Raw genomic sequence first — 12,219 nt, 5'->3', positions numbered from 1 at the left:
GCAGGTGGATCACCTGAGGTCAGGAGTTCGAGACTAGCCTGGATAACATGGTGAAACCTCATCTCTACTAAAAATACGAAATTAACTGGGTGTCATGGTGTGCACCTGTAGTCCCGGCTACTCGGGAGGCTGAGACAGGAGAATCGCTTGAACCCAGGAGGCAGAGGCTGCAATGAGCCAAGATCGTGCCACTGCACTCCAGCCTGGGCAAGACAGGGCGAGACTCTGTCTCAAAAAAAAAAAAAAAAGAAAGAAACATAACAAAAAGCTCACTGTCAGGTCTCCTAGAGCTCCACTGTTAGTCCTTTAAAATGCCTTCTGGCCTGCTCCCCTGCTGCCTCCCCAAGAGGGCCATTAGAGGGGCTGGAGGACTGGCCCTATTTGGATGGTCACTCGTGGATGAAGAGCATGGGGCGCCAGCAGCAGCAGCGTCGCCAAGGCCAAGCAAGAAAGAGGACAGTTTCCGGGAGCTCCCTGGCTCATGAGCCACTTTGAGCTCCACTGAGGCCTGGCTGAGTTGTGTGTGCTGGAGCGGGAAAGGTTCCCGAAATGGCTGAGCTGGGATGGAAAGACAGGGTTTCACCACACTGTAGCCACTCCAGGGTCTGCAAGTGGCCAGCAGTGCTCTGTCCTGCAAGGCCAGCCTGGCCTGTGACAAAGCTTGCGCTTGACCCTTTACAGGAAAGAGAACTGAGCAGAAGCATGTGTGTGTGTGTCCAGCCTCTTCTCCAGAAGAGAGAGAGTGTGTGTGTGTGTGTGTGTGTGTGTGTGTGTGTGGCCTATTAGTAACATGGATCCAGCCTCTACTCCGGGTACCTGTTCCATAGAATTGCATTGTCCTTTTTAGAGTCCCCTCCTGAAGAATTTTTGCATCTTGCCTTATTTTCTTACTAAAGGAGTTGTGTGCAGACACCCTGTTTCTTTTGATTTTGGAAATCTGAAGGGATTCGGGGCAGTACCCATTTCTTACTAATCTCCCCTTGGCGACTGGCCGATTCTCTGCCCAGAAATAAGTTGCATGTCCTTAGGTTACATTTGCCATGCAGGAAATAGGCACATAAGCACTCTATATTAGGTCTCGGAATTTTAAAATTAGTTTTTTCTATTATAAAATTGCAGATATTCAGTATGCAGATTTTAGAAATACAAAAAAGTGGCCAAGTGCAGTGGTTCACGCCTGTAATTCTAACTCTTAGGGAGGCAGAGGCAGGAGGATAGCTTGAGCTCAGGAGTTCGAGACCTGCCTAGGCAATACGGTGAGACCCTGTTCTCAAAAATAAAAAATAAATAAAAAATAGTAAAAAACAAACAAACAAAAAACCTTATATTGGAAAAGCACAGCTGGAGATACCGTTAACACTTTGTTTTATACACTTCTAAGCTTTTCTCTGTGCAAACCTGTGTGTTTAAAAAAGCTCTTCTTCCAGAGGTTAAGAAAAGAAAAAAAAAAAGTAAAATTAAAAAAAAATAAACAAAATTGATCAATTGATAGATCAATCAGTGGATAGATGGATGGGAGCATAGGCAGCTCTGTGGCCTGTCTTCCTATGGCAGTTTCTTACTAAACTTCTAGAATGTGATTATTGCACACTGCATACCATAACACTGCGTGATTCATCTATATGCATATTTTTTGTAATGACAGAAATGGGCCTTTTTAGAATTACCAGTCATCTGCATTGGGATGGGATGCATAGCTTAGACTTTCCTTTGTGGCCTTCTGAGTTCTCTGATGCACTTTTCTCATAGGAACGCCCCATGTGTCTGGTGGGAAGATGCTCAGTGCTCTGGAGTCCACGGTGCCTCCCAGCCAGCCTCCACCTGTGGGCACCTCGGCCATCCACATGAGCCTGCTTGAGATGAGGCGGAGCGTGGCGGAACTCAGGCTCCAGCTCCAGCAGATGCGGCAGCTCCAGGTATTCCTCATGCATGGCGCCTCTGTCTCGGTTGCCCTGAGCTCTTCCTACCTTCCTTTTCCTAGGGCCTCCATGAAGACCTAGAGAATATAGAACCATAGAAACAGTATGGCTTCCTCTCTCACACACACAATCCATGTCCAGAGCCTTCCACTGCAACTACAGTCAATCTATAACCACTTCTTTAAGCTGTGCGTACTTTTATGCAGGAAGAGACTCTAGGGCATTTGCTTTTGGAGAAGAGCCGAAAGGAGAGGGGCCCCGGGGAGCATGCTGACAGCCAGTGAAGGCTGCCTTCTGACAGCTTGGAGGCTCCATCCTCCTCCACACTGAACACGGACAAAGGTGGATAGTCAGCCAAGCTTTTTTTTTCATTTTTTTGCAAGGATCTGTGATGTATTTAGAACTATGAGTTTAGAATAGAAGATGAATTCATAAGGAAAAAAAGCCACCATGGTGATTTGTTAGGAAAAACATCTGCATTTCATTCGGATACTGTGATCCATCTGTTCCTTGCTCTTTTCCATTGTTAAGGAATATATAAACTCTACGGGAATCAGGGTAAGTGACCCTTCAGGTCACGAATCTTGGTCAACAAATCCCATAAATCTGCCAAAGCAGAATAAGCTGTCTCCTGGTCCTGGGTAATAAGGAGGTACGGATGTGCATCTCTGCATGAGACCACATATTTGCTCTGTGCACCTTCTCCCACCTCCCTACCCTGGCTGGTAGGTTGGGCATTGAGGATACAGTGCTGGCCTAGACTCTATACAGATATCCTCCCTGACTTCCAGAAGCTCATAATCCAAATATTGCTAGAAGATATGGCCAGGTGTCATGGCTCATGCCTGTAATCTCAGCACTTTGAAAGGCCGAAGCGGGTTGATCACTTGAGGTCAGGACTTCGAGACCAGCCTGGCCAACATGGTGAAACCCCATTTCTACTAAAAAAAATTAGCCAGGCATGGTGGGGTATGCCTGTAGTCCTAGCTACTAGGGAGGCTGAGACACGAGAATCACTTGAATGTGGGAGGCAGAGGTTGCAGTGAGCCGGGATAGCACCACTGCACTCCAGCCTGGGCAATAGACCAAGACTATGTCTCAAAAAAAAAAAAAAAAAAAAAAAAAAAAAAAGATAAATGTATCCAGGATCCTGGAGCAGCCATGGGGATGCAACCTCCTGAGCCCTTTCCTCTAATAGGAAAAAGGCTTCCAATCGGTTCTTCTTCTTCAGCACAGCGATGGCACAAGCCCTATGTTGTTTAACCACCTAATGAAGGCTAAGAAAACAATTTCCCCTTGCCCTCTGCCCACCAGAAAACACACAGAAAGGCAGCTGGTTTGAGAGACCTGCCCCGAGGCCCCAGCATGGATCATGAGGGTTGCTAGAAGAGCGAGTGCTCGGATCTCCAAAGGCTACTCTGTCTCTTAGGCAACATCCCAGATACCTTGAACATCTGATGCAAATTCATTTAAATCTCCTAGTGAATCGCATCATCTGTGATGGCCCCATCCTTTGCATTAGCTTCTCCTCGCTTTGCAATTTTAAAGACACATTGCAATGAAATGAAGTGTACAGGTTGGGCTGGGTTGTGTCAGGGGTGACAAAGTCACATGTCTTCAGTATCCAGGCAGTAACAGCAAGTGAAACGGAGGAGAGACCACAGTAAATTGGCCCCTTTAAAGGATAGTAGCCACTCAGTTCCAACTGGCTCTTAACCTGATAGAATCAGTATCCGGTGTTTCTAGATGTTTCACTATTTCAAGCAAATCCGGAGACACAGGTTTTATATGAATTACCGCCATTTAAAAATGTTGGAAAGTAATTAAAAATCAATTACTGAGTACTCTGCAGGCCAAAGGACACAATTGCAGTTCAGAGGGGGCCTGTCGGCTCTCAGGTTCTTTCTTACGTGGGGCTCCCGGAGGTTTAAGCCCCTCCTTTCACTGCTCCTGCCTTTTGGCACCATCTGCTGGCCATTTGGAAATTGTTACCTTCTCATTGCGCCCTTACAAGAAAAACATACATATCATTTGTATGGAAGTACCTAATTGCTCTCAAAAGTGAGCATTTGTTGGTTTGGGGACAGGGATGGAATTGCTTTAGCATAAATGCTGCACTTCCCCTGGGAATTTCACAGGCGTTAGAGGTGAATTTGATACCAAGGCTCTCTTGATGTCTGTAGCTACAGCGTCACCCCACCCACCGGCGGCTGGCTTAGTTTGGTCCTCTGGCCGGCTGGGAGGGATCTCTCACACTTGTCTCGCCTTGCAACCCTTGAACTGTGCAGCTTTGTGAAAAAGAGCAGTTTTCTTAAACAAAGAAGGTCTTTGGCCAAGGTCTAGGAATGCTGTGTTAACCACACAAGTTTCTTTAGTGTTCCAGAACTACTCAACTTTTCTGGCTTTCTGGGAATAAAGAACAGCGAGCAAATGTGCTTTTGAGCCTGGGAAGTTGGGCAGTTCTAAAGCACAGACTCATAGGGAAAAATAAGCACGGTGTTTCCTAACCTGGCTGTTACTGTTTCTACCTCTGTATTTGTATTCCCTGGGTCCCATTCAGCTTTCCTCCCCATCAAACTTCTGTCTTTTCAATCAAGGGAGTCTACTTAAGACAAAAACAGTTTAGAATAATTAAGCTATCTCGGCACCAATTCTCCTTCAACATGTGCAGTACTATATACCAAAAATGAACTGCAGCCCCACAGTGGTTATAAGTCCAATAATGGAGCTATCATTAGAGATATACGAAACACTAGACTAGTCTCAAAAGAACAAAAATTGAATTAGAAATTCAAATGTTCTTTGAACTGTGTTATAAAATAGTGAAACTGAATAAAACCGTTTGTGCTTGGCAGCCAGCTCCAGTAATTAGATAATTAAATCACTGGAAAATCCTAGACTGTGGAGCATATCCTATTTGAGCATTTCATTTTCAAAACTGATGGATTATTCTCAGGAATAAAAATTTGTTGCAGACACAATGGGGTGCGTAGATTTCAATGGGACAAAGGGAACCTAAGCAGAAGATCAAGGAAACCACTAAAAGCTTGTTCGTGTTATCTTCTGCTCTCCAATTTCACAGGAGTTATCAGTCCGAGAGTAGCTCTCAATCCTGGCTACTCATTAGAATTACCTGAAACCCTTAACAAAAATACCAGTGCTCAGGCACCATGGCCAGAGTCTGACTTCATTGGCACGGACCGGAGGCTGGGCACTGGTGACTCTAGAACGTTCCAGGGTAAAAACTACTGCTCTCAGGTAATATGAATGCTTAGTGCATGAAGACACCTCCTGGAAATGTTGAGATAGCCAGCTATTACCAATGATTTAAAGCCTTGACTTCAAACAATGCACCTCATTCCCAGTGGCTAATCTAATATGTTCTCTGCTAGCTACAATTGGTACAAGAGCTATACGGAACCTTTATAGTATGATATTCCCATTCCCAAATAACAGTTGGGTCTGTAATTAGCTAGCAACAATGGGAAAGGGTTTTCTCAAGGTTTTGTACCTAACAGATGTTCTCCTCCAGTGATGATTATGTTTGCCTGTTACCTTTCCTGATATCATTTTGAAAAAAGCCCACTTTTTCTAAATAATGAACATCTTTTTCCCAAAATGCCACAGTACTTGGATTTTACCAAAGTCATCCCATATCTACAGAAGTGACTGCACTTCTGCCCCTCCTTGTGGGTGGCTGAGGAGAGAGAGATAAGCTTCTGGAAGAGATGGTACAGGTTCTGTGGAGGCCAGATAAGACTTGGCCTAAAGAGAGGATGGAGACCTTCTCCTTCTTTCATCCCCACAACTTTGTCCTTGGACCCAATCTCTTTATTCTGCTTCCTGATAAATAAACAATTGGGTTGTTCATTACATTTGTAGGAGTCCTGAGAATTTACTGTCTCTTCCCAAGAGAAAGAGGAGGTAAAATAGCAACATAAAAAATAAACATAGTAGTGTATACAGCCCTTGTATTTGAAATGATAAAATTCAACACAGTTTCCTTAACGTGACTTTTTATAAGATAGCACCTCGTGGAAATGTGCCGGGGTCTCATTTATCTTCTGACATGCATAACAATGGTCACAGGAATGCAGATCCCTTAGAACAGCATATTGGAGTTTCCCATGTGCAACAGACCCGTGTCGCCTGCCAAGCAGAAATAATAAACGGAAGTAGTACAGGGCTTGACGATTAGGCTGCTTACAATGTACCAAGCTCTAGTCAGATCTTCAGACAACAAGAGGCTTTCTAAGATGGGGAGACAGCACCCTGATAACGTGGGTTATATAGCTATGACCAGGCATCCCTTGTCTTGTTCCCTGAAGCCTGTGGGAACGGATCCAGGTAGGGTGGGGAGTCGTTCTGAGGTCTGGCTTTCCTCCTGAATCTTTCTGATATGTGGTATAACCACTGTTCCATGTCACTGCTAGACAGCAAAGTCAGTCCAATTACATTATCCACTGTTGGCAAGACTGATAGTCTTAGATTTTACCTAAGAAATCAAAATTGAGTATGTGAGATACAGGTCCATTTTCAGGTGGGTGGAATTAGGTTTAGGCAGTTTTCTAGTTTCTCCATGGAGTGATTTGGATAACTTATTTGGTCCAATTAAAATTTTAATGGACAAGAGCATTATTTCTGTCTAAGAGTGCTTATAAAAATGGCAAAGCATTTTCAATAAATTATGTTTCCAGCTATGAGGAATAACTGCAACTCTGCTTGCCCTCCCACTGTTGACAACTAGAAAGCTGAAAAATAAGCAAATGTTTGAAGCAAATGTTTTCAGAAATTAGACAACACAGGACTGTAATCCTTAGGAGAATGGGAAAAAAAAAACCTACAGTTGGCCCAGCTTTCTGTCTGGAGGCACTTTCAGATCTTGGTGCAGGAAGGAAAAACCCAAGCATGGCACTGACAGTGAGTTGAGGAGATAAGACCAAAGTTTAGAGAGAGCTGAAACAGCTAGAACTGATGGACTGGAGTACCAAACACAAGAAAGCTCTGCAGAGAAAGAGCTACATCAATAAATGGGTCTGTTATTGAATATTAAGCCAAGCATGTACAGTATGAAAGCAACCGCTAAGCCAGGCAAAGACTAAGTGGGGGGCTGTAAGCCAAAAAGTTCCCGAAGTTCACACAGGCCTGGGAGGTGTTCACATTTTGAAAAGCAAAAAGTGAAGAGGCCTAGTTGAGCACCTGGGCATTTTGTAGAGATCGGAGAAGGACTGTCCCTCAGTCTTAGGACTAAACTAGCCCCAGAGGAAAGACTACCCTAGATTTAACCTAACTGCTTAAAAATACGCCTTTAAAGGACAAAGCTGATCCACAAGTAACTGCACTGTCTGCAAGAGAAAGTCCAAAATCCGTAAAGGAAAACAACAAAATTCAAAGCTCCATGCCCAGTATCCACTCAAAAATTACTAGACATGTGATGATGCTGAAAAATGTGACCTATAACCTTAAGAAAAATTTGTCAAGAGAAACCAACCAGACGTGGCAGGGATAATGAAATCAGCAGCAAGGACTTCAAAACAGCTATTATAATTATTCTCAAAGATTTAAAGGAAGACATGAACATAATGAGGAAAGAAATGGAAGATATAAAAAATATCCAAGTGGAGCTTTCAAGAGCTGCAAAACAATATCCAAATATGCTTAACAGAAGATTAATCACTGCCCAAAATGTCAGTCACCCTAAAAACAGCAATGGAAACAGTTCAAACTGAAGTATAGAGAGACAAAAGACTAAAGAAAATGAATTAAAATGTAGTGACCAGTGAGACAATATTAATAAAAGACGAGGAGGAAAGAGAAAAATATTCAAAAAGGTAATGACTGAATTTTTTCCAAATTTGATGAAAGCTGTAAATCCACAGACCAAAAAAGCTCAGTGAACCCCCAGAATGGTAAGCACAGTGGAAATTACACCATAGAACATGGTAATCAAATTGCTAAAAACCAGGGATAAATGGAAAAATCTTCAAAGCAGCTGGAGGTGGAGAGAAAACCCATTACATACAGAGAATCATAACTAAGAATTAATGCCAACTTCTCATTAGTAACAAAAGGCAAGTCAGAACACGGTGGAATGACGTCTTTCAAGTATTGAAAGGAAGAAACTCTTTCAGAAAACAAAGAATACTTCCTAACTCATTTTATGAAGCCCACATTACCCTAAGAGCCAAACCAGACAAAGATATTATAAGGAAAGAAAACCACAAACCAATATCCCTCATGAAAATATATGTAACAAATCCTTAACAAAACATAGTAACTGAATCCAGCAATATATAAAAAGGATAATACATTATCCTGGGGTTTTATTCCAGGAATGCAAGATTGTTTTAATATGAAAAACATCTATGTATTTGACCTTATTAACAGAAAAATCATATTTCAATAAATGCAGAAAAAGCATGTAACAAAATTTAGCATCAATGATAAAAACAGCACTCTAGAAGTAGAAGGAAGCCTCCTTAATAAACAATGTTTGTGAATGACCTACAGAAAACATAGTTAATGGTGAAACACTAAACACATTCCCCATAAAATCAGGAGCAAGGCCAAGAAACCTACTCTCACATCTGTTTAACACTGTACTGAAGATTATAGCAAGTTCAGTATGGCTAGAGAAAGAAATAGAGGCACGCAAATCAAAAAGTAAAATGTCGAATTGGCTTTACTCACAAATGACATGATTGTATGTGTGTCACATTAAATGGAATCTACAAAACCTGCTACTAGAAATAAGTGACTTGAGCAAGATCACAAGAATCAAGTCAATGTACACAAATATTAAAATTTTGTTATATCCATTTGTACAGTGAAATGCCACTTAGCAATAAAAGAATGAATCACTGAAAAACTCAGCAACAGGGCTGGATTTCAGAAAAACATATTCTGAACAAAATAAGCTGGACACAAAGGAGCACATGTTATATAATTCCATTTTTATAACGTTCTAGAACACAAAGAACTCATCTATAATGACAGAAAGCAGACTGGTGGTTTCTTTGGGCTGGGGATTGGGGATTGATTGTAAAAGGTCTCAAAGGAATTTTTTAGGGTGATAAAATATTTAGCTGTCCTTCAGCAGTGGTTACATCAGTGTATACATTTGTCAAAATTCATCGAACTGTGCACTTACGATGGATATGTTTTATTGTTTGTAAACTTTGTGCCTCAAGACAGTTGATTTTAACTATTGAAATGTAGGTATCACCTCTTAAGCAAAAACCAACTTAACAATTTGAGCTTCCAATAAGTAATTTACTTGAAGCATTTAGAGAAAGATGGTGATCCACATCCTATCTTTAGCACTTTTTTACACTGTGCTCAGATAAGCAGGAACTGTCCCGCAGCCTGGAGACAGTGGCAAGAACACCAGGCAGGGAGGGCAGGGGGACTGGGAAAGCAGACGGAGAACCTATGTAGACCTTGTTCATTCATGATTCACTCCTCATTGCCCACGTGCCAGCCGGTGAGCCATGACAGCTTCCCTCTTAATACCCTCAGCAGGATCCTGTAAGGCCCCCCTTTCTAGACAGGAGGATAATAAAGCCTAGAATTGTAACAGAGCCTCTCCCTCTCCTCCTCTTCTAGTAGAGTGAGTCTAGTTGCGTTTAAACATTATGCCCAGTTGTATTTTCCAATATGTTCTTATCCTTCGCAGAAACGTTATATTGTGATTCATTCATAGAGCAAATACAGTTGCCCCTTGAACAACATGGGGGTTGGGGTGCTGACCCCTCAGGCAGTAAGAAATCTATAACTTTTGGCTCCCCAAAACTTAACTACTAATAGCCTACTGTTGAGTGGAAGCCTTACCAATAATATAAACAGTTAACATATATTTTGTATGTTGTACGTATTATATACTGTATTTGTTTTTTTTCACATGCCTGCTGTCAAATATATACTGTATTCTGACAATAAAGTAAGTTGAAGAAAAGAAAATGTTATTAAGAAAATCATAAGGAAGGGAAAATATATTGACTATTCATTAAGTAGAAGTGGATCATTATAAAGGTCTTCATCCTCATCATCTTCTCATTAAATAGACTGAAGAAGAGAAGGGGTTGGTCTTGCTGTCTCAGGGGTGGCAGAAGAGGAAGGAAATCTACATAGAAGTGGACCCACACATGCAGTTCTAACCTGTGTTGTTCAAGTGTCAACTGTATATGTTGGGCACCTACCATGTGCCACACACTGCTTGTAGCTGTGAACAAAATGGCATGCTCCCTGCCTTGATAGAAGAACAACTTGGGGTGGTGGGGAAATTGATGAGTTGAATTCAGAAGACCTGGTTCTAATCCTAACTGGGCTCTGTAATTGCCGAGCAGACCCTGAACATGTCCTTTGACTTCTCAGGGCCTCACTTTTCCCACCTTTCAATTTTATGAATTTTAAATATTCCACCAATAATTTCTAGCATGATATCCATTGTTAACATCCACTATCTAACCAGACCCCAGATTTACGTAAGCTTGTTTTAAAATTTGGGCAGGAGGGTTAGGTGCCCTGCTGAGCCCCATAGCCCATGGCACAGTGACATCATCTGTCTATTCAAAAGCCCTTTTCTTAGTCCATGAAGTCATCCTTGGTGGCAAATCGAATCATCTGAGGAGTTCATCACTCATTCCCCGTCCCCTTCAAAGGCAGGAGCTCTGTGGGATTGGACACAGGGACTGAAGTTGAGCAAATCATCTTGATAGCACATGGCTTTGCTGTGTGTGGTTAATTGACTGATATGAGCAGTGCTGACCCGTAGCCCTGACACATCCCTGCAGTGAGAGCAAGACAAGGCACGGGAGAGCTGATCCCAACACGTATCTAAGCCCATGGGTCACAGCAGGTTTCAACCATTTAGAGGAGAATTTTGGATTCTTCACTGTTGCCTATTCTTATCAATGTTACTGATTCATTCAGTTCATTCATTCAACAGATGTATTTTGAGTTTTCTGCTAATATGCGAGACACAGTGTACCAGAGACTCTGTGGAGGGCAGAAATTAACCAGGTGGAGGGAAGAGCATTCTGGGAGATGGGAATAGCAGGTGCAAAGGCCTGGCAAATAGGAGTCTGGCGGAGGTTGCAGTGAGCTGCGATCACACCACTGCACTCCACCCTGGGCGACAGAGTGAGACTCTGTCTCAGAAAAAAAAAAAAAAAAGAGGAGCCTGGCCCCTGTGAAGAACTGAAATGATGTATGGCTGGAGCAGAGTGCCAGGTGCATGCAAGGAGGGAGATTAGCCACAAGGGAAGGGACCAGATTGCCCAGCACCTGGAGAATGGGCTGTAGCCAGAGAGAGCATAGGAGGATGTTATTCTCTGTACACTGTCTCTAAAAATGGCACTTTTTGGCTGGGCATGGTGGCTCATGCCTGTAATCCCAGCACTTTGGGAGGCTGAGGTGGACGGATCATGCGGTCAGGAGTTCGAGACCAGCCTGACCAACATGGAGAAACCCCGTCTCTACTAAAAATACAAAATTAGCCGGGTGTGGTGGTGTGGTGGGCACCTGTAATCCCAGCTACTTAGAAGGCTGAGGCAGAAGAATCGCTTGAACCCAGGAGGCAGAGGTTGCAGTGAACCGAGATCGTGCCATTGCACTCCAGCCTGGGCAACAAGAGTGAAACTCCATCTCAAAACAAACAAACAAACAAAAAATGGTGCCTTTTAGCAAAATAGTGACTGACTGGTTTTTAAGACCACAATAAAAAGACATTAGCAAAAGTGGTGTGAGAGCATGATCATGAGTCCTGTAGAGAAAGTAACCAAAAGTGATACATTTCTATGTGGTTCCCTCCCAGACAAAACGCCAGGCTCCACCCACTAGTTCACCCTCCCTGTTAGCAATGGCTGGTATGTGTTCAGGTTTAGATTGGTGCCAGACACTTTATTTTATTGTCTCACGGAGTCTCCATGACCAACCTATGAGCTATGAGATATTACTACCCCTTTTTTGGATAGACACAGGGGTTAATAGCTTGTCCATGGACACACATCTACTAAGTGGTAAAACTGGAATTCGAACCCAGGCAGTCTTTCCCCAGAGGCCAGTTCATCACCACGCAGTGCTGATGTTAGGACTTAATGGTGGTTCTGCTTGTGGCCTGTGTTGAAATGTTTTATCTTTATTCAGAGAAAACAGAAGACATGATGTGGCTTTAAGCAGGTGGTGACATGGTCAGATTGTATTTCCCCTCAATTTACATGGATAATAGAAGTTGACAAAGACATCATCACCCCCATGAGATGATAAACCAGTCCATGAAACCGGAAAACAGGAAACCATT

General features: G+C 42.8%; 1 protein-coding gene across 10 annotated transcripts in view; it reads left to right on the top strand.

Annotated features, from left to right (window-relative positions):
* KIAA1217 (KIAA1217 ortholog) overlaps positions 1–12,219 on the top strand; it is an 872,441-nt gene that overhangs the window by 823,492 nt on the left and 36,730 nt on the right. For all 10 annotated transcript variants that reach the window (XM_012502786.2, XM_012502784.2, XM_030799154.1 and 7 more), the window contains one exon: positions 1,750–1,916. In XM_012502786.2, the coding sequence (XP_012358240.2) occupies positions 1,750–1,916 (167 nt within the window). The remainder of the gene's footprint in view (positions 1–1,749; positions 1,917–12,219) is intronic.

This window comes from Nomascus leucogenys, chromosome 18 (assembly GCF_006542625.1).
Source record: "Nomascus leucogenys isolate Asia chromosome 18, Asia_NLE_v1, whole genome shotgun sequence".
Taxonomy (NCBI): domain Eukaryota; kingdom Metazoa; phylum Chordata; class Mammalia; order Primates; family Hylobatidae; genus Nomascus; species Nomascus leucogenys.
Note: the sequence above shows the minus strand (reverse complement) of the source record. Positions and strands in the feature narration are given on the sequence as shown.